Here is a 23,225-nt window from a genome sequence, read left to right as displayed (position 1 = left end):
TGGGCTGCCGTCTCTGGGGTCACACAGAGTCGGACACAAGTGAAGCGACTTAGCAGCAGCAGCAGCAGTAGTAGTGTTATAGTTGGGAGCATGGCAGCTCAATTCTGCTCTGCTTCCTAGAGACTTTATTGCAAGCGTCTTGCAACGATAGCTCCTGAAAGAAACTAAACTATGGCTTACTGAACTTATTTACCTACATAAATCACACAAAGGAGTTACTTGACAGGTAAGTGGGTGGGGATCTGTGGGGAGGGCTGAGAATTCCCAGGGCTGTTGCTACCAGGTTTGCAACCAGACATTAAATCCGGAGGCATGAGACTATAAAACGTGGTTGGAGGTATGTGCAGAGGGGTGAATTTGAAGACAGCAAAATATGATCCAAGAGAACATTAGCTAAGGGTCTAGGGATTTTCTTAACCAAGGGCTTGGGAAAGGGTTCTTCCTTCACTTCACTGAGGGAAAACTAGGGTCCAGAAAGGAAAGGGTGTGGAGCCAGAACTATCCTTTCCAATCAATCCTTTTCTTTTCCTACCAGACCATGTAACAAGGTTGGCCTGATTGGCCAGTTTTTCTAAGGACTGTTAGTGGCAGATTCTGACTGGTTAGCCACCTCACTGCACAGTGGTGACGGTGAAATGAGATTGATCTTTTCTTTCTTTGGATTGGTTAACAACCCTCAGCGGGGCCAGAGACTCATTTTAATTGACTGGAGAGGCTAGGAGGGAGGTCCAGCACCTTTCATGTAGAAATTCTGAGAGTTCTTTTTCCACAAAGGTCACCAAGAAAGAGTCTTGACTGGCTTATGCATATTTGCCTTTGGTCTGGAAACAATAGCTTAGAGAAGAAAAATCAAGAGAGTCATGCAGGCATGCTACAGTTCAATGTGAAACCCAAACAGAGAGAGGGATTCACAGAGGGAAACAGAATAGTGGTAAAAAGAGAGAGACTAAGACACAGAAAAATGAAAGAAACAAAAAAGCCAAAGAGGATGGATTTGAATAATTTGGTTTTCATTTCTGGTGGTTTAAGAGGAGGGTACTTTATGATGCATTTTGTCAGATGCATATGTTGCCAGCACGTGGCATGGGAAGAACAGTTGTCTTGGAGGCAGGAGACTAGGAATCTGGTCCCAGCCCTGCTACTAACTAGCTGAGTAGCTATGCAAGTTACTTTATCTCTCAAAGTTTCAGTGTCCCCGTTTGGAAAAATCAAGGGGAGAAGTAGGTGATCAGTAAGATTCCATCCAATATTAACTCTCCTGATTCTCTTTCTGACAAGCAGTCTGTTTTCTAAAGCTGAAGTGGTAACTTTACACTGCCAATAAGGACTATTCTTGGGTGCTATGTTCCTCTATTTATTTGAGTTTGTTAATTTCAAGCTTTTGGGACTGGTAGGCACTGACTGATGGATTTTTCTATTTTCTCTTGCTAAATCAGTTCCCCAGAACAACAGGATTAAGCCATCAGTAAACCTCCCTACTCTTGGAGAAAAAAAAAAGTAGATGGAAGAAGAAAAAGTGTCATGGGTATCCAGGATTCCAAGACAGGGATCGTGGAAGGCTTGGTGAGAGATGGCCGGACAAGTTTTTGCTGGGAAGAACCTAAGTTCTTTTGAATTTGTAAGATGAACTTATACATGCCCTACATATTTATATAGAAACAATGATTAAGTATTTATGTGAACAAATTTGGTCCCTGCCATTTATTGTCTCCCAAGCCAAAGCACACACAGAGACAAAACAAAATGAAAGTCATTGTGATAATTGACATATATATACCACCCTATGTAAAGTAGATAGCTAGTGGGGGCCGATGTATAGCGCAGGGAGCTCAGCTTAGTGCTCTGTGGTGACCTATAGGGCTGGAAAGGGGCAAGGTGGGAGGAAGGTCCAAGAGAGAGGGGATTTATATGTACATATAGCTGATTCACTGTCTTGAACAGCACAAACTAACATATTGTAAAGTGGTTATACTCCAATTGAAAAAAAAAAAGGTCGTTGTGATACATTGTAAGAGCTTAAGACTGAAAGTTAGAGATCTGAATGTAGATGTGGGAATATCTTTAAAAAAATAATTTAATTAATTGATTTATTTTTGGCTGTGCTGAGCCTTCATTGCTGTGCAGTTTTCTCTGGTTGCAGAGAACAGGAGCTACTCTCCAGTTGCAGTGCCTTCTCTTGTTGCAGAGCACAGGCTATAGTAAACATGGGCTCAGTGGTTGCGGTTCCCTGGATCTAGAGCACAGGCTCAATAATTGTGGCCCACAGGTTTAGTTGCTCCAAGGCATGTGGGATCTTCCTGGATTAGAGATTGCTCCCATGTCTCCTGCATTGGCAGGTGGATGCCTCACCACTGAGCCACCAGGCAAGCCCTAAATTTGGGATTGTTCTTAATTATGTGACTTTGAAAAACATCAATTCACCTCTCTGGACTTCAGTTTTCTTAACTGCACATTGTAGGAAAACACTTGCTGATTATTGAATTCTTTTTTGGCTTTAAATATAAATAGCATAGATCTGTTCTTCCTGTTTTGCCCTCATCTCCTGTGACTTTAAGTATTCGACCAGTATTAACTGAGCATCTACTGTATGTGAGGTGCTGAACCATGTATTGTGATTAGGAATAAAAAAGGAGAAAGCACAGTCCCTTGTCTTCATAAGTTTATAATCAGTAGGAAAAACATGTACATATATAACTATAACTTGCAGCAAAATTTAATGGTTTATATGGGTTATAGGAGTTGAAGCAGTATAATTTCCATTTAGAATGATCAAGGGGGCACTATGATTAAAAAGTAGTTTTTTTCCTTCTTTTAAAAAAATTTAAAGTATTTGAATTACATAAAGGAATGCAATTAATGAGTATAATTTATGCAACAGATATTTTTGGAGATCCTACTATGTGCCAGGTGCTGTTCTAGGTGCTGGAAACACAGATGTGAATAAAATAAGACAAAAATCCTTGCCTCCTCAGAGATGACTTTAATATAAATTATGAAGCATAATAATAAAATAGACATCCATTAAATGACCCCCAGTTTAGGAAAAGAAAAAAAAAACCCTACTAATACCACTGAGCCCCCCTCCCCCATGCATCTCTCCTATAGTAAAGTAATCCTTGAATTTTATATTTATCATTTCAAGATTTTTCCTCAGATTTTTACCGTATTGCTTATTTTGGTCTTTTCCCCCTACTGTTCTAAAAGTGATATAATATTATTTGTATCCTTCTTTACTTGCTCTTTTCATTCAACATTATGTTTCTAAGATTCATTGAAGCTGATGTAGGTAGCTATAGTTTATTTACTTTCATTGATGTATCATTGGAGAAGGCAATGGCACCCCACTCCAGTACTCTTGCCTGGAAAATCCCATGGACGGAGGAGCCTGGTGGGCTGCAGTCCATGGGGTTGCTAAGAGTCGGATACGACTGAGCGACTTCACTTTCACTTTTCACTTTCATGCATTGGAGAAGGAAATGGCAACCCACTCCAGTGTTCTTGCCTGGAGAATCCCAGGGATGGGGATCCTGGTGGGCTGCTGTCTCTGGGGTTGCACAGAGTCGGACACGACTGAAGCAACTTAGCAGCAGCAGCAGCAGCAGCAGCAGCAGCTGCATCATAGCCCACCAATTTGTCAATTAATTTCCCTGTTGAAGAATATTTAGGATTGTTTTCAGCTGTTTGCCACTACAAACAATGCTGCTCAGAACATTTCTCCTAGTATACATGCGTAAGAGTTTCTTCAGGGTACATATGTATGAATTGCTGGGTTGAAGCATATGAATTTTTTAACCTCTCTGGATAATGTCAAATTGTTTTCCAATATTTATGCCTACTAAAGTATATAAAAGTTTTGATTGCTACCCTATCCTTACCAATTTTGGTTATTTAGTCAATCTGTTGGATATAAAATGGTGATTTGAATTTATACTTAATTATATTTGCCTTATTATTAGTGAAGTTGAGCATCTTTTCATATATTTATTGGCCACTCATGCTTCTCCTTATGTGAAATGCCTATTCATGTATGTCTTCTGCCCATTTCCTATTGGGTTATTTGTCATCTCCTGTGGATTTTTAGGAATTAACAAATATAGATTCCCTAGTCCTGATTCTTTGTCAGTATCAGTTATCTCCTTCCAGTTTTTAGCAGGGTTGGGATTTTAATAGAGGCTTAAAGGATGGATGATTTCAGTTCCAGCTCAGAGTCCTCATTTAGTTGGATTAATTAATTCTTAATTCATTCATCAAATATTTATTGAATGTCTAGCCAGACGTCATGCTAGACTCTGAGAATACGAATATATTCCACACTTGCTCACCAGTTACCACTTCCAAGATCTATCTGGGTTCAAGCCAGTGACATATCCTGGTGGACCCACTACTATGGCCTTCTAGCTGTTCTGCCTTTTCCAGTCTGGTCTTGCCATGGTCTACTCCACCCAATAAGCAGCTAAAGTGATCTAATGAAGTGTAGATCAGATCATGCAACTTAAAACTTCCCAATGGTTTTCCAGTTCTCATAGAAAAAAAATTCATTGTTCAGCTACACTAGACTCCTATTGACCCTCAGTCACACCACACTTACTTGTTTCTGCTCGGAACCTTTGCTGTTTCCTCCGCCTGGATCGTTCTCCTAGATTATGCTCACTCTCATTTCGTCTAGGTCTCATTTCAAATATCACCTCCTTAGAGAGTGCTTTTCTGACCACCCAATCTAAATAGCTGCCACTCCCCGGCCCCTTTTAACTTTCTGGCCACGTTGCTTGTGATATCTGAATTCCAGGACCAGAGATGGGTCCTGGACGGGTTCAGGGGTCCAGAGATTCCAGGGCCCGGCTGCCCGCTCATTGAAAGCTCAGAGTCTTAACCATTGGACCACCAGGAAACTCCTCTACCTTCCCTTCTTTATCTCATTATCCTCCTTCATTTTTCTTTTTAGCACTTACCATAGTTTTATTTTTATTGCTTTTTTCTTCACTAGAAGATAAGCTCCACTAGTTGAGAGACCTTGTCACCACTGTATCCTCAGCATTTAGAAAAGTGCCTGGCACTTAATAGGCTCTCAATAGAAATTTTGTGAATGATTGAATGGTGAATCAGATAGAGTCCTTGCCCTTAAAAAGCTTTAGTCTATCAGGGAATACAGGGAAGCAAAAGGCAAATAATTTCAACACAATTTGACAGTGTTCTAAGATGGATAAGCGCTGGATGCTGTGGGAATGCATAGGGAGGACATATATTTCGGTCCTGAGAACTAGTAGTCAAGGGAGGCTTCCAAGATGAGGTGACATTTACAAGAAACTCAAAGGACCTGGAAAGAGAAGGATGTTCCACAGAGAAAAAGCAGTAAGGACAAAGCTTGAAGAGAGGGATAAGTGGTCTCTTCCACAAAGGCAAGTAATTCAGCGTGGTCAGAATGAATAGTTGTGAGTGCAACAGAGTGCAGAGACTGGTTGTTAGTGGCTAGATCCTGAAGGATCTTGAGCATCAAACTCAAGCCGTTTGGATTTTATCCAGAAAGCAGCCAGAAGCCATTTAAACCAGAGAATGAGCTCAGATTTGCATTTTAGAAAAATCATTGTAGGTCTAGTGTGCAGAATGGATGAGAGGGGGCAGGACAGGGGACAGGGAGCGCTGTAGGGGACTGTCGTCAGAATCCAGGTGGGAGATGGTGGTGGCCTGAGCTCTGAGGTGATAGCTGGGATGGAGAAAAGTGGGCAGAGCTCAAGAGGTTTAGGAAGAAGAACCAATGGGCCTCAGTGATTGATTGTTATGGGGGATGAAGGAGGTGAGAGAGGTGAAGACAGTGCCCAGTTCTCTGGCCTGGGTCACTGAGTGGTGCCATTCTCTGATTGGAAAAGAGTCAGAGGGTTAGAGTGAGATGAGCAGGCCAACCCCTGATACTTGTGAGGCCCAGGGCAAGGTAAAAAATATAGCCTACATACCAAATGTCTAAATATGTACAAGTTATAAATCAAAGTTAACAAACTGTTAAATAAAACATGTTCTACCCTCTTATCTTGACAAATATATCAATATCAGTTGGAAGATTTATATTTAGAATCCTGGGACTCTTCCAGCCCCAGTCTGACCCTCGGGTTCTCTCTCCATTTCGTACTCCATCCCACTACCTGAGGGGCTTCACACCAAAGTGCGTGCTGGGGTCAGCCTCACCGCTAAACTCCACACCAACAAGGCTGGTGCTGCGCTCCCCAGCAGCTCCTTCTGTGTTTTCAGGAAATCAAACCCCAGGAAGAGGTCCTGGAAGTCAGCCTGGGGCAAATTGACAGGATAGTCTGGCCACTGGAGCATGGTCTAGGAGTGGGCAGGCGTGAGCTCTGGGTAGGCACACCCCCTTGGCCTAAAGTTATCTGCCCCCTGCAAGAGGAAGAGACCCTCTAAAACTGTCACCCAGGGTAGAGGTCCCTCTTGCCTGGTCTAAGGGCATAGACTCTGAAATCATACAGACTGGGTTCAAACCCCTATTCTCATGTTTATTTACTCTTCTTTGAACCTGGGCAAACTCTCTGAGCCTGTTTCCTTCCATGTAAAATGGCAATAGTAATATCTACCTCACAGAGTTATTGTGAGAATTAAATAAGGGTATCAGTCTTGGGTGTCCTTTGGAAGGACTAATGCCAAGGCTGAAACTCCAATACTTTGGCCACCTCATGCGAAGAGTTGACTCATTGGAAAAGACCCTGATGCTGGGAGGGATTGGGGGCAGGAGGAGAAGGGGACGACAGAGGATGAGATGGCTGGATGGCATCACCGACTCAATGGACGTGAGTTTGAGTGAACTCCAGGAGTTGGTGATGGACAGGGAGGCCTGGAGTGCTGCAATTCATGGGGTCGCAAAGAGTCGGACACAACTGAGCGACTGAACTGAACTGAATATATGCAGAGCACTTGGTATTTAATATTCCCCTCCTCACCTCCCCAGTTTACATTGTTTTCTTCCCATTCATCACCGCTTTCCCTCAAACTAATCATGGAGGCTGGGGAAAATATGAAGTTTGTTCTAGGTAAATTCTTTTTTTGTTTTTTCTGGGAGGAGTGGTTCCAGGAAAAAGGAGTTTATAAAGGAAACAGTAACAATCCAGGCAGCAGTAATCCCAGCTCAGGCTGGGGCCGTGTGGGAAAGGGGGAGTCAGTTGTCTTGTGTGTAGATGAATGAGAAATGGTAATAGCATAATTGCTTTTACAATCTGTTTGTTTTGCTGACAGTAGCAGCTGGTTACTGTTTCAATTCTTGGTTTTCATGTTAAGACAGGGGAAGAAGGTGTGAATAGAAAAAGAATAGAAAATCCAAACGTAATGTCTTGGAGACCAGGAAAATGGTCAGAGAAACATGGTTGAAAACACAGATGGTTTCCATCTTTCAGACATGGCCTGGTCCTCTCATTAAGTTGATCTTGTGTTGTTGTGTAACATGTATAGATTCTTACCACATGCTGTCACTCTCTCTACTCCTGCAGCTAGAATGCCCTTTCGCGGCTTCTCAGCCGTTCCAGATTCCACTCTGTATTTCAGGCTCACTCCCTCCACGGTAAGTGTGACCCTCCCCACTTCCTCTGAGCTCTTCCTAGTCTGTCTGTGCTGTACTAGGTCGCTCCAGTTGTGTCGATTCTTTGGACTCTATGGGCCATAGCCCACCAGGCTCCTCTGTCCATGGGATTCTCCAGGCAAGAATACTGGAGTGGGTTGCCATGCCCTCCTCCAGGGGATCTTCCCGACCCAGGGATCAAACCAGCATCTCTTACATCTCCTGCATTGGCAGGCGAATTCTTTACCACTATGCCACCTGGAAAGCCCCTAGTCATATCACCTGGAATTTATTCATGGTCTTAATATGTTCAGTCTTGTTCTCCTATCGTTTAAAAATTATTTTAATTTTTTAAAATTTATTTATTTGACAGAGTGGCATGTGGGATCTTAGTTCCTCAACCAGGGATCGAACCTGTGCCCCCTGCAGTGGGAGCTCGCGCCTTAACCACTGGATTGCCAGGGAAGTCCTGTTCACTTATCCTTTTATGTGCACAAGTCTTGTCTCCCCAACAAGAGTTTAAGCTTATTAAGGGAAGGAACTATATTTCTATTTCTCTTCCATTTCCCATAGTGTCTATATATTCACTTAATATACATTTATTGAGTTACCATGTGCCTAAACTGGGGTTCAGGTGCTGGGGATACAAAAATGAAATATATATATTTCCTCTTCACTAGTGAAGCTAGTAATGGACTCATGGTTTAATAACTGCCTATAAAAGTGTTGAACACATAATGGTTCCTCAATAGAGGTTTGATGGATTGATGAACCATGCTGCTTTTTGACTAGGCATTCAATGAATGAATGAATGAATGAAATTACTGGATAGCAACCCTGCAAGCTGTTCCAGGTGTATCCCTCTTATATGAAACAAGTTCTCACAGACTTAAAGGTGTGAGACTGGTTTGAGGGGAGAAGTGCTCTCTAGAGGCATCAAAACAGAGAGCCTACTGTCTTTTCAAGGCAGTGTTCACTCCTTTCCTTAAGGCCTAGTGATTAAAACACAAAGCATTTTACAGGCATTGGTGAATGCCTTTTGCCAATTTGGGTCATTCAGGTTGTAAATTATGAGAACTGTGTGCATTTTTCATAATAAAAAACAGCTATTATTGAATATTGATTATGTGCCAGATATTTTGCTGATTTCTTTACATGAATTATTTAAATCCTAACAACAACCCTATGAAGTAAATATGATTATTATCCCACTTTACAGAAGAGGAAACTCAGGTACAGGTAGGAAGCAAGAAAAGACAGAACTTGAATCCAGGAAGTCTGTGCTGTCCAGGCGATGATTGGGAGAGTGGAGAGCTGAGTTCTTCAGCCCGCCCTGCTGTGTGCTTGCTGTGTGACCTGCAAAAATCATCTCAGGTCTCTGGTCTTCGGCCCCTTCTGATCACCAATCTTAAAGCCTACTCTTTTGAATTCAAGTCCTCTGCTTCTCCACCAATATTAATTGCCTAAATCTGGTTGTGATCCCCTAAATCTCATCTTTCATCTCCTTGTAGTGTAAAATGCAGCTTATGATATTGTGTTATTCATAACTGGAGCATCCTTTTGAGACATTATATATGAAGACCTTGATGACTTCTTGAATGTCTTGGTTCATGGCTGCAGCTGATAGAGCTGCAGAAGGACCCCTGAACCCAATTTCTTCCTGTGACTCCATCCCTCAACTCCTAGTTAAGTAAAAATATTTCCCAGTATTAGGATGCTTGTTATCATGAATCCATTCAGAGGACACAGCCAAAATCAAGCACTAATCAAAAGGAAGGTGGTGGGTCTGATTCATTTCTGTGTGTGGAGATTGATCAACACAGGCAAGAGATTGAGACCAAGTAACATGAAAGAGTAGGCAAGAGTGGATTTGAAAGGTCGATTTCTCTGAGGAGCCTCCACATAGAAACTGAAGCTGCTCAAATCCTCCATTTTGTCCCTTCATAGCTGGAATTTTTACTTCCTTGTATGCAGACAAAGGATAATAATTATCTGAACAAGTGTGCTTGTTTAGCTGGCATCAGTGTTTTAAATTGGTATGCTTAAATACCAATGGCTTGCTGTACCCCTCATGTTGCTATTTGACTCAGCTCTCTCTGCTTAGTCTATTTTGTCTGTGCATCAAGAGTAGCTGTGTGTTTTGTTCTCACCAGGGTAGCCTCTGGCTGGGGTGCCTACTAGTGTCCTTTCCTAGAGCTTCTTTAATACCAGGCAGCCTGGCAGGATGGTTTTTATGTCCCTGCCCTCACTTCCTTCCCTGCCTCCAATTTCCTCTTGTTGTTTTCCAGAATCATTTGCATGGTTCACCTGTATTTTTCCCAACCTTCTCTATCTCTGTATACAATTCTACAGAGAACAGGGACAAACATCTACTAAAGAGAAATCAATCTCTCCCCCGGCCACCCCACCCCTTCTCTCCCTTTCTCTCTCTCTCACACACACAAACACACACAGAATGTATGGCAGACTTCATTTCTCTTCTGACCTTATCATGCTCCCAAATACCAAATCAAGATCACTCCCAAAACCCAAACCCAAGCCTAAAAGCAACACAGAGAAAGAGAGAATCACTTTTCTTCTAGGAGATGAATGCACCCCTTTTGGGGATCCACCTGAGGTTACTGAAGGGCTTAATTTCTGAAGAATCTGCTTCTGTCAGTTTTTCCTGTATTCCTGTGTGTTATGGGTTTGTAAAGATGTCTTCCTTAAGCAGAAGTTAACTTTGGTTGTAGGTTATAATTCTAACTGTGAGTGTGGGAGAGAAATTTTGGTGAGGACTAAAATCCTGTCATCATTTAAAAGGGATTCCAAGGGAAGTCCTGGTACCCGCCTTCTGGGAGGCAGATCTCTGGGTCAGATGGGATGAACCAGAGGAGGGAACACTTGAACTTTGTTTACAAACCAGCATAACATACAATGACAAACGAGTTCACGCAAGGGCACCCACAGCTTCAAATGGAGGACAGAACTGGGAAAGAGTGTTGGCACAAGGGCAGTACTGAGAAAATTAGGAAAGTTTCTTGGAGGAAGCAGTGCGCGGCGAGGGGGCCTGGGAACCGTGGCTGAGGGAACGCACACCCGGGCTGCCTTTCCCGGGGTCTCCTGGTGGCGAGCTGGGTGAGGTGCTCTCTGGGCAGGTCCGCTGTCTGCCTCCCTCCATTACCGATCTCTCCGGCTCTCTCGCCTCCTGCATGCCATCCCCGGGCCCCTTCCTCCACATCCACTCCTCCTAGCTCCCCCTCGATAATCTTCTGATATCTCTTCAAATCCAATTATCGAATTAATTGACGTGCTAACCGAGAGGCAAACAGAAAGGGGCGGCAAACACCGGTCGGCTCAGATTTATCCTCCGGCCTCCATAGGCCCCGGCCGGGCGAGATTTACTGGGCCTCGAACACGACGACAGTTCAAACCTTTGATTAATCATGTTTTTCTCCCGGCCCCATAATTTAGTTGCTCTTTTTCCCTCCCTGCTTTTTTTTTTTTTATCAGTGGAAACAGAGACAGAGTCCTCATCAGCTTCAATTACAAATATTAAGCCCCCGGACAGCACTTTGACAGAGAGGCGGCCAGCCCCAACTCCTTCCCGCCCCCCTAAATCATCCCCGAATTAACATCACAATCGGCGGCTGGCGCGCGTTCAGATTTAAATGGTGGCATATTGTTCGCGGACGGTCTAGTTCAGACCAGCGGGTTCTCAGTTCCCGGTGGCGGCCCCCGCCGCTCCCCTCACTGCCCCCTCCTGCCTCCCGGGATGCTGTGACTCAGGAGCCGCGGGAGGCTCCGGAGCCGGGTCTCCTGCAGCGGAGGCTGCAGGCGGGGGTACACCGGAGTGGGGCCGAGCGGGCTGGTGAGAGGGGGTAGAGTGAGGAGGAGGGGGCGAGTCAGGCACACGGAGAGGGAACTGCAGATGTAGGGTGGAGGGGAGGAGGGGCCGAGGCCGGGCAGAGGCGTGGGAGTTTGGGGGTAGCGGAAGAACGGCACTGATGAAAATGAGATGCAAATGAAGATGCAGAAACCACGGGTTTGAGAATGCCACTATATAGCCACTATATGGCCGCCTCGACCTTGGCGCGGTCTGCAGGGCATCCTTGGGTGGTTGTGGAGGGGCCATTCTGCAGGGAAATCTCTTGCTCTTTGAGTCTTGCGATGTGAAAGAAGAACGTGGGACAAGATTTCTCGTTTCCTGAGTATGTTAGAGAAAATGGTTCATAAACTACAGCCAGGAGGCTTGAAGGGAGGCCTCAGAAAGGACTTCCTAAATGGGGAGACTGAGTATGAGGCTGGAATACCTCCGGGGGATTTTTTTTTTTTTTTTGGATTAGAACACCTTCGAGGCAGCCAGATTTCTCTGAAGGCGTTTTGGGGAAACGGTAACTATTTGGCTCTGTCCCACTGTGGAGGAGAAAAGGAAGAGTGATTCTCCTGACCCCATTAATCCTTTAAGAATGAAGGAGCTCAGGAAGAAAAATGACAATCCAAGAGTCTAGGTTTCCAGATATTCTCATATCCACCTGTCTCTCCGGTCTTGCCCGCAGCCATCTCCGGGACCTCATTTCTGCCTAGCAACATCACAACCAATCAAGATGCAACTAGGCCTGGCAGTTCGGCTCATCCTTCACTGGGATTGGCTGCTGGCGGTGAGCGCATCCTAAGTTTTCATTGGCTGACGGCCACCTGTATGGAAATGAGAATGACAGGGGACTCTCAGCGCCTTCTCTGCTACGTGGACCTGTGGCTTACTGCACTGAAACCTGCAAGCTCAGAGCCAGAACTCCTGGGCTTTTTTTCTGCCTTCTCTCCCTGTTCTTCCCCCAAAGAGATATCTCAAACTTTTCCCTCAGCTCCTCTGTCTGAGGCCCAGTCGGAAAGCAATTCGCAAAAAATAAGGCGAATTTGTATACTTTTTTGCATTTTCTTTGCCTTCTCTCGGTTCTGTATCAAGATTTTTCCCCTTCCGTCCAATGCTATGACAGTTCTTGATCCTTTCTCTCTTCCATGTCCATCCAAGGAGCGGCTTCTCTCCGTGTGGAGTCCCTCGGGCCCTGCCCCCTGTTGCCTCAAACCCTCCCTTCGGGCTCAGCTCCACCAAATTCCCAATTGCCCCCTTCCTCCCTCTCAGGATCCAGGCGCCTCGCACAACGATCTAAAGCCCAGTTTAGAAGGGAGTTAGAGGGGGAGAGGACTCCCCCACCTCCCCCCAAAAAAACCTCCATCCTCGCTCCCCATCCATTTTCTCCGAGGGAGCCGAGTTTGACAGCGAATTCATTCCGAGAGGGGAGGGTGATTTATTCTTCAAATATACCGACAAGTGCGGGCATGATGGAGCCCATTAAAATGTTGGGAGATTGTTTTTATGATTGAAGTCTGTATTACTCCAACCATAAAGAAAGAGAGCAAGGAGTCATTAGCATTTTCATGATGGTGTATTTCTGCTTGTCTCCGCGCCATCACTCATCTTTACTGCCCGTCCCTTTGCTCTCGCTCTGCTACAACGAGGAGAGACTGCAGCCTGAGTTGGGGTTGGGGGTGGGGGGAGGCGGGGGCCAGAGATCCCCTCGCCACTCTGCCCTTCACGCCAAATCCTCACCCTCCCTGGGACGCAGATCATGGGGTGAGAGGCCAAACGCAGACAATGATGTGCCTCAGCTTTCTCCAGCCTGCGCTCCCTGCCCCTGACTGATGGAAGCTGGGGGTCTTGTCCAAATGGTGCTTGGAGATCTGCACAGACCTGGGTTGAGAAAGGCGGAATACCCCTTCCTTCCTCTGGCTCTTCACTTCCTGGCCTACACCATTTAGAACTTTCCAGGGTTATCCATATAGAGAGAAAGTCAGAAATTCCTGGCTGAGTGCCCTGGGCTAGAGACATCAGAGTAGGAGAGGACAGAAGGAGGAGACCCCAAGTCCCTAGGTTTGGAGACTGAGTTGGGAGGAAATTGGAAACCTGGATCTTTGGCTTCTGTCTTTGCTACTCCCTCTTTAGGGTTAAAATCTTCTGTCACTACCCTAATTCCCTTGCTCTTGCTCTCTCCTAATTCCTTAAGTCCTTGATTCTTTCTACCCAGTACTCACAGGTACTCCAAGGAACAAATTCATAACCTCCATGAGAATAGTGGAGCTCAAAATAATCATTGTCAAGATAAGAGCTTGGAGAAAGTTGGTTACAGGTGAAACAGTGTCTACAGGTACCCAAGGATTGTGGGAGTCACCTGTCCTCACCCCTGGCTCCGGACAAGACTCATAACCCAAAGAAACATTCATTCTAGGTTGGACACAACCTTGCCTCCGTACCCTATTGAGCCAAATTGTGTGGTGGCATTTGTGTGAGCATTGGTTGGGATAAAGGCTAGTTTAAGGGTGGTGAGAAAATGGAAGTGTAAGCTCACAAGAAATCAGTGGTGATAATAACAATTAGTGGACCACTTTCCTGTTGGTTCAGTGCTTTCTCATGGATGTCTCACAACAACCTGAAAGGTAGGTTCATAACTGCCATTTTACAGATGAGGAAACCAAGGCTCAGGTGAGTGTGTGTGTGTAATTTAAGATCACTTAGCTAGTAAACTGGGCTGTTTTCATTATCTGATACTGCCTGAGAAGGAGTTCAAGAGCTCTAAAGTGGAAGTCAAGATGACCCATAAACTTCATTTGAGTTTATAAGAAGGTGGGGAAGACTCTCTGCTGCTGCTGCTGCTGCTGCTGCGTCGCTTCAGTCGTGTCCGACTCTGTGCGACCCCATTGACGGCAGCCCACCAAGCTTCCCCGTTCCTGGAATTCTCCAGGCAAGAACACTGAAGACTCTCTAGTGAGTGTTAAATATTTTGGGAGAAATCTTAGTAGGAATAGTCATCCCTTGGCCACCAGAGCTGGGGACCTAGTGGTGGTTAGCATTGCTAGGATTAACCCTTCTCTTATTCAGGGAACATTTATTGAGCAGCTAGTATGTGTCATCTTATGACTGACCCCTCCCCTTTCACAGGCCTCCTCCTCCTTTTGAGAGGGGGTATATGATAGGGCTCTGGGGTCCTGGGCAGAGTTAGAGCCCTGGGCAGCTGGGCAGAGATGGAGGCAAAGCGGGGTACAGAGGTGAGAGCCCCCCTACAGCCTGCACAGTGCCCAGAGGCAGTTGCAGCAGCAGCCCCAGATTTACAACTGCCCTGGCGCTGATGCCATAAAAGCAAACGATCCTTCTCTGTACTAATTTCTGTGTAATTAGATCTCTCCTGGCATGGAAAGTGGGGAGTGGGGGTGGCCAGGAGGGGAGGGTGCCAAGGACTCTTCACAGAGGTGGAAGGAGGGGTTGTGGGACACGCATGGCTTCGTGTGGCCGAGCTTGGGCACAGGGATCTGCGTGCACTGTGACAAAGATGGAAAAGGAAATCATGCACACACGGAATGCGAGGAGGCAGGAGTCCTGATATGGTAACACCCTTGTGCCCAGGATAGGGACAAAGCTGGTGTCCTGCACAAAGATTCTGAAGCCAGAAGAATAACTCCTGTGTATACATAGGAAGAATTGAAATCCTTGGAGGAGTTGCATATGGATACCCCCACAAGCAGCCAGATAACCAAAATCCCACAGAGAAGCCTGAAGAGTGAAAAAAAAAAATGTGTGGCCCCATCACATTTACAAAAGACTATAGGTGGCTTAGATGGTAAAGAAATGCACCTGCAATGCAGGAGCCCCGGGTTCGATCCCTGGGTTGGGAAAAGCCCCTGGAGAAGAGAATAGCAACCCATTCCAATATTCTTGCCTGGAGAATTCCATGGACAGAGGACCCTGGCGGATTACAGTCCATGGGGTCTCAAAGAGTTGGACATGACTGAGCGACTAACACACACATACACATGTATCTGCTCTCATGTTTAACCTGCATGAGAGCAGATACACACTTCTTAAATGCAAAAATGACAGCAGCTACACTAAATAGGAACTCAAGAAATGTTTGTTTCCTCCTCTGCCCCCACCTATTGCTTGCCCACCTCTTGGAGGCAGAAAACTAAAAGATGAAAAATGTCTTTTTTTTTTTAAAGCAAAATTTTCTTTAAGATATTTAAAGATAGAAAAAAAAAAAAAAAGAATTAGAGGAATGTGGGGATGGTTAAAGAGGGAACAATCCCGGAATCTTGACTTTCCTTGGGAAGAACAGTCTTGAATGGAAAAAGTATATAGTTATTATTACTATCCCCCCATCCCACCCCATGGTGACAAACAATGGCCTTGGGTATGGCAGTAATGTCATTTGGGACAACACTTATACAGAGCTAAGTATTCATTATTCACGGCAGTATATTCGTGGAGGCACCTCAAAGGGCCTCTTATCCAGGCTCCCTCTGCAGCCCAGATTTCTTTCACAGTAAGCCTGCCAGGGCATCAGCCAGCTTCTGCTTCAGTATTTCTCCCCAAAAGGAGCTCTTTACTTCATGAGCAGTTTGCCCTCTGTCACTGGACAGCTGTAATGGTTAGATATTTTTCGGTAGAATTGAAATCTGTCCTCTTTTAAATTTCAGAATATACTGTTTCTAACTGCCTGTCATATCTCGAGTTATTCTAATGTTTTAAGACCAGTTCAATCAAAGCATTAATCATCCCCCCACAACAGCAATAACAATTAGATACCCATTGGAAAATCAGGAGATTCTGATCTGCACAGATGACTGTCATGTACTTATCTTAAGCCCTTGTTCTAATGGGTAATTCCTGATTAACCTGAGTAATGAAAATGTATCACAATAAAGAAAGATTTGTCATGCCTTGTTATCACTTCATAAGGCTGTCCTTCTACATACCTGCCATAACATCAGGATATTTCTATCCCAATAAAACATGATCATGATGTGCTTGGCTAATAAAAAGGAAAAAAGCCACGTATTAAAAATATGTTTAAAATGATTTGCGTGAGTGATGTAAATATAAACCACCACCATCATCAGTGTCAACAATATCCTCAGTTCATTTGCCTTTTGCAATCCCTGCCGCATCTTTGGGGTGGGAGGTAAAGGAAAAGGGAGGCAGAAAATTAGCATCTATGGGCTACACTCACAATAACCCTGTGAGATGGGTATTAACATGCCTTTCAAGTGAGGAAATTGGACTCAGAGAAGTTAGGTAACTTGCCTGAGGTCAGATGGCTAGTACAGGGAATCAGGATTTTAACCTAGGTAAGTCTGCTTCCAAAGTCCACACTTTCCCCCCTAAACTCGGACAGGTAAATTTTACTTTGATGCCCACAGAGCCTCAACGAGTGGGTTCATACATGACGTTAGTGAGGCGTCTGTTGCTCTCAGAGACCTCCCCCTTCGCAGTCTGGACTCCCTGAGGGGCAGCCAGGAGTTCAGAGCCTGAACTTTGTGACTTTTGTGCTCGGTCATATTACTGCCATCACCCAGGGGTGCCCACATACAATCTCAGGTGGGGTACCACAGGCACCGTGACCGCTGTACGGTGACACCCTCACAAAACACAGTGTCGTATTCAACCCACGCTGCGACCCACACAGGCCGGCTGTTCCTTCCCTTCTCCTGAGCAGTGAGGTGCGCAGCCGGCAGGGGTCGCCGGCACACCAGGAATTACCATTCGCTGGGCCCGAACAGAACGGAAAGTTCCTCTGTCTTCTCCTAAAATCTCTCACTAATCCCTCCCCTTTCCTGCTTTCCCTTTCTAGCACCCCTCCCCTTCCCCAGGCCCTGTAGTTTCCTGTTGATAAGCTGGATAGTTGCTCCTTATATAGCACCTAAACTGCCCAATCCCAGCCTAGACTAGGGACCAGGGTTTCAGGCTGTCAGTCCTGCTTTGGGGATGCAGGTAGCAAGTAAGGAGCCTGGATTGCGCAACCTTCGGGTTCGCCCTTGACCAATTAAGAGTCTGCCTCTTCTCAGTGTCTTCCCAGCACCATGTCTTGATCATCCATTTATTGTCCCATTGTTCATGTAACGTATGTCCCAAACATCCCGAGACTCCCAGGGTCCCTTAGCTGCTTCATCTTGGGACAGCCTAAAAATGAAGGAGGCGGCAAATCTCTGGTGGAGTGAGTGACCTGTGACCTGTGGTTTTAGATGAGAAATCACAATTTGGGGAGTACAGGGGAAGGACCCAGGTACCCTGATTCCCAACAGAAAGAGGGGTCAGGCGTCTGCTCCCTGCAGGAAAGCTGTGGTCGCCTTCTGGGAGTGGCATTTCTCTGCTCTTTTCTGCCTCTCCCCTCCCATGCTGTAGCAACAACGCCCCAGCTTTTCCAAGCCCCCTTCTCTCTGCAGCCCCCTCCCCGCAACTCCTGGAGCCCAGTGATTGGCGGCTGCCTGCTGCAGGGCCGGCTGGGTTTATGGCTTTGCGGCAGCTGGGGAGAAAGCGAGGCCAGAGACAGAAAATGGAAACCAACCAAGAAATCGAGAATGATGAAAGAGTAAAAGAGAGGGAGACTGAGAGACAGAAAGACCTTGAGAATATCAGATACGCCAAATCAAAGTAATGAGAGGGACAGACTGAAGCACAGATGGACACAAAGAAAATCATAGAGATGGTGATAAAAGATGAAAAAATGTAAGAGGGATGGGATGAAAAAGAAAAGAAGAGCACACAGGAAGACATTTGGATGAGCCCCGAGAGTGGGGATGTTCAGGGCTTCCCAGGGCAACAGGAATTGCTGGTAGTACGTAAGGGACTGTACATCTAGGGTAGACATCTAGGGATTCCTAGAAATTCTGAGACAGAAGAGGCCAGAGGATCTTGCAGTTCTCCCTACACCTGTGCTACCATTTATCTGTTCTAGCCTTTTCCATGGTCACACCCTCCTGGAATTTTAAAGGTTTTTACCAAAAATGTCCTCCTTAAGAATGACCCATGGGACTTCCCTGGTGGTCCAGTGGTTAAGAATCCACCTGCCAATGCAGGGGACGTGGTTTGGATCCCTGATCTGGGACGATCCCACATGCAGCAGAGCAACTAAGCCCATATGCCTCAACTATTGAGCCCACATGCCCAGAGCCCGTTCTCCACAGCAAGAGAAGCCCCTGCAGTGAGAAGCCCACACAGCGCAACTAGAGAGCAGCCCCAGTTTGCTGCATCTAGAGAAAGCCCGTATGTAGCAATGAAGGCCCAGCACAGCCAAAAACAGAATAAAAAAAAGAGAGTGACCCAAGATCTAATGTGGAAGGATCTTGCTGCATTTTCCATGAAATGAATGGGAACACGGAGGTCTGGGATTTAGGAGGGATTTCAACATTAGAGCTACACTTTGTTGCACATATATTAACCTATAAGGTTGTTGGCTCTGTATGTACCTTGACTGGCACATACCAATGTTTATCTTATGTGATAGTAATTTCTCTATCCTTTTTGCTATTATATAAGTAGGCTCTTTAACAGCGAGAGCTGTGTCTGCCCTTCTTTGTGGCTCCCACAGTGCCTTGTTCTTGTTTATTGAGTGAACCAGTGAATGGCCCCTGGAGATGTTTAAGCAGAGGTTGGATGACTACCAATGAGGGATGGAGTCTAGGAGATTTCTGCACTGAATGGGAAGCTGGAAATATACCTCTAAGCCCCTTTTTGGTTTTAAGATTCTATTAGTCCATATACATGAAACTGAGTTTGCTGTTTCTTTTCCTAATTCTCCAGATATTCAGGGGTAAGAAGCAAAGTGAGAAACCCCAAGTTACAAAGTAACTGGCTCTGCACAAGGTGTTTTACACAGCTGATCTCATATAATCATCACAGATCCGTTTTGCAGATGAGGGTTCAGAGAGATGAGGGGTTTCACTCCAGGTCACGTGATTAGGAAATACGGCAAACTAAGTCTGCTGCTGCTGCTGCTACTGCTAAGTCGCTTCAGTCGTGTCTGACTCTGTGTGACCCCATAGATGGCAGCCCATCAGGCTCTGCTGTCCCTGGGATTCTCCAGGCAAGAACACTGGAGTGGGTTGCCATTTCCTTCTCCATTGCATGAATGTGAAAAGTGAAAGTGAAGTCGCTCAATCGTGCCCGACTCTTAGCGACCCCATGGACTGCAGCCTACCAGGCTCCTCCATCCATGGGATTTTCTAGGCAAGAGTACTGGAGTGGCTTGCCAAGATCTCTAAATCCTGGTGATTGCTATCATGCTGTGTTTCTACCTGTTTGAGAGATTTTCAAGGTTTCAGAAAGGCAAAGAAGGAGTTGAGAAATGGAGGTAACAGGAAGACATGGCTTTTAAATTTAGGGATGGGAGAGAGATTTGGAACTCTTAGGTAGGGGGAAAAATCTACTTTTCTGGGAGTTACAATAGGACATTTCTGCTCTTATCTGATTATCAACAGGTACCTGGAGAAGAAGGGACAGGCACAGAAAAACTGGGGAGGTTGGGTACTGAACACTGGAATCTCTTGCTATGGGTTCTGGCATTGGGAGCATGAGACATACAGGTACCTACAGAATGCAATCTTGGGATTCCAGGCCTTTCTCTTTCTGCTAGGAGGATGTTGGGAGGCTGGGTGAATTTAGGGATGTCCACGTTGTAGGGGTCCTATTTAGTGGCAGAGCTTAGACTAATGCTGTGCAGTAGAAATTTAATATGGGTCACATACATAATTTAAAATCTAGTGCCTGCATGCATGCTAGGTCGCTTTCAGTTGTGTCTGATTCTTTGTGACCCTATGGACCATAGCCCGCCAGGCTCCTCTGTCTATGAGATTCTCCAGGCAAGAATACTGGAGTGGGTTGCCATGCCCTCCTCCAGGGGATCTTCTGGACCCATCTTTTACTGGCATTTTTACGTCTCTTTCGTTGGATAGTGGGTTCTTTACCACTAGTGCCACTTGGGAAGCCCAAAATCTTCTAATAGCCACATTTGAAAAAGAACTAGGTGAAACTACCTTTAATAATGTATTTTATTTAACCCAATCTATTCAAAATATTATATCCCTTCAACATGCAGTCAATATAACATTATTTTAAATTTGTTTTAGTTTTGGTGTTAAATATGAAATTTGTTATGCGATTTGCAGTTGACAAATCTGTCTACACTAGTCACATTTCAAGCGTGTTTTAGTGGAGAATTCACTGGTGGTCCAATGGTTAGGACTCAAGCTTCTGTTGCACAGGGCACAGGTTCTATCCCCGGTTGGGGAAATAAGATCCCTCATGCTGCAAGGCCAAAAAGCAAAAGAAATTAAAAAAAAAAATCAAGTGTTCAGTAGTGGCGTGTGGTTGGTGGCCATCATGTGGGCAGTGCAGGCTTAGAGAGTGCCTAAATCTGATTGGTCACAGGCAGCAGGATCTTTGATGTGGGATCCAGACATCTTGGTTCCCACCCTTGATTGTACTTACACCTTGACTTAGGAGTCCTTGTTTTTCTGTGAGACTAGAGACATGTCCCCACTTCCCATGGGTCAGAAGAATTGCATATCTATTGCAGGGTATCTGTTTCAGGCTCTATGAAGTCCAGCTGTACAATTACTTCTACCTGAAACACTCTCCTTAAGTGCCTCTTGCTGAGTTGCCAGTGACCTCCTGGCTGTCAAACCAGCTATTTCCAGGGAAACTTTCCCTGGCTTCTCTGTTGCACCTGCTGCTGTGGCCTTTTTCCTTGACTCACCTCCCCTGAGTTGCTTCCTACCTCTCTGATTCTTCTATTTTCTCCATGGCTCAGCACTCCCCATCCTTCTCTTCCATGTTGATGGTCTCCTGAGTGCTGCCCTTGGTCCTCTGACCTCTCACTCTATACTCAGGGAGGCCTGGGTAATCTTTCTTCACTTGTATCATCTTTACTTACAAGGAACTTAAGTTTCTCTCTTCTGCTCTAAACCCATCCTGAGCTCTGGACTTAAATATCTATCCAATTGTCTACTGGGGTCCTGTCTCCTTTGAAAGATCTTTAAGACACTGAGAATTCAACAAGGCAAAACTGCACTGATAACCTTTTCCCCCAATGTATTATTTCTCCATTTGTATTATTAATTTGGTGAATGGCATCACTGGTTATCTGGTCACTGAAAGCAGAAACCTGGGATCAACAGGACTCCTTCTGTTCAATTCCCATATCTGATTATTAACAAGTCCCACTAATTCTGCATTCTAAAGAATTCTGCCTCTTTGCCTCTTGACACCGCTTAAGTTCAGTGCACACTGTTTTTCGGCCTCGCTGATCAGCTTTTGGGATCTAAGTTTCCCAAGCAGGGATTGAACATGGGCCACTGCAGTGAAAGTGCCAAGTTCTAACCATTGGACCACCAGGAAACTCCCTAGTTCTAGGCTCAATGTTCTGGCCTGGGTTATTACAGTGGGTTCCTAACTGGTTTCTTTGGACTTTCATGATCTTGCAATAGAGTGTAAGCTCTTTGAGTGTACACATTCCTATCTGTTCATGCAGCTTCCTAGTGCTTAGAACAGCACCTAGCACATGGTAGGCATTCAGTGAGAGTTTGTTGAGGAAATGTATGAGTAGATGTCTATGATCCATCTGTCCAGCTTCACTTCCCACGTCATATCCAATCCTCATTCAGAGCTGAGTGAGGATCAAGATTTCTTAGCGTTGAAGGTTGGGATTTCTTAGTGAGTTCGGTCTTCCCTATTTTGTCCTGTCTGCCTGCATACACTAAGCTAACAAGTATACATTCATTAAGACTCAGCCCCCATGTCATTATCCACAGGAAGCTTTGTCTCCCCGAGTCTTGATTAATTAAGTACCCCTTCTCTCAAGCTGCATATCATCGAGAGAGAAGAAAAACTTGCAAACACATATAGCGAGTTTTGACAAAGTGCTAGCATGTGGTACCTCAGAGGATAATGAAGGGGATGAAGAAAGGCTTCATGAGGAGGTGTCTTTTGAGGCAAAAGCATGTGCTCAGAGGCATACAAAAGCAGTGCCTATTTCTGTGGAGTGGTTCTGTAAAACTGGAGTCCAGGGTTCCCCAGGGTAGGGTAGGAAATGGAAAGGCGAGTTGGTGAAGTGCCCCGACTGCACACATTGCATTGCTGTAGGTAACAGGCCGCCACTGAGCTTCTGTAAGGGGGGAGTGATGTTTGGACTCATTCATCCCTCCCCAAATACTGACACCTGAGTTCCTATTTGCTGCTACTTGGTCTGAGCCCATTCAGGTCCATCACTTTCTGCAAGAGTACTGGGAAGCAGAGGAAGACAGACGATCCATTACAGGAGGGGAACAGTAGGAAGGCTGAGTTGCCAAATACCTCACCATGAGCTGGAGAAAACTCTGATGGGAACCCAGCTGTCTTCCTTCCCTGCCTGTGCAGTCAATTACTCTCCCCTGAGCGCCCCGTGTCAGGCACTGGCACCTGGGGTAGGAAAATCATAAGTGAGGAAGAGAAATCATTCTACATTTCCAGGGAACTCCTAGTCTGAAGGTGCAGACTGCACACCAGAAGACATACTAAGGGCAGAGAAAGGAGGGGCTGGAAATTCTAGATGCCCAGGTTGAGGGGTCTGATGAGGGACTGGGGAAGCCTCATGAAGGAGGAGAGTGCGGAGTAGCTTGGGAAGGTGAAGCAGAACTGGGCTGGGGAGAAGGGAAAGAGGTGAAAATGGCCTATGTAGCTGTGGAGGTGGGAAAGAGTGAAACTTACACTACACTCCTCAGAAGCACTTTAAGTCTGGCAGCCTCTGTGTCGATGGCCTTGTGCAGCTACCCTTGTGGCTCCTGCCAGGGTTTGTGTGGCTTTGCAGGGGCTGTGGGGTGGCAGTAAAGG

The 23,225-nt window shown here is 45.5% G+C and overlaps 1 protein-coding gene and 1 long non-coding RNA gene across 3 annotated transcripts in view; one reads left to right on the top strand and one right to left on the bottom strand.

The window, feature by feature from the left end:
- LOC147371492 (uncharacterized) overlaps positions 1–12,968 on the top strand; it is a 16,920-nt gene extending 3,952 nt beyond the window's left edge. For both annotated transcript variants that reach the window (XM_086399167.1, XM_086399168.1), the window contains one exon: positions 12,088–12,968. In XM_086399167.1, the coding sequence (XP_086255293.1) occupies positions 12,088–12,722 (635 nt within the window). In that variant the 3' untranslated portion in view covers positions 12,723–12,968. The remainder of the gene's footprint in view (positions 1–12,087) is intronic.
- LOC147371491 (uncharacterized) lies at positions 12,150–23,225 on the bottom strand. Its single transcript, XR_015163593.1, has 3 exons — positions 23,103–23,225; positions 22,715–22,814; positions 12,150–12,226 (listed from the first exon to the last, which is right to left on the bottom strand). It is a non-coding gene; the product is annotated as an uncharacterized LOC147371491 (long non-coding RNA).

The sequence above is a fragment of the Bos grunniens genome, chromosome 5 (assembly GCF_055505025.1).
Source record: "Bos grunniens cultivar Pamir isolate PY7600 chromosome 5, Bosgru_T2T1.0, whole genome shotgun sequence".
Classification (NCBI taxonomy): Eukaryota; Metazoa; Chordata; class Mammalia; order Artiodactyla; family Bovidae; genus Bos; species Bos grunniens.
This window is presented reverse-complemented; position numbering and strand designations above follow the sequence as displayed.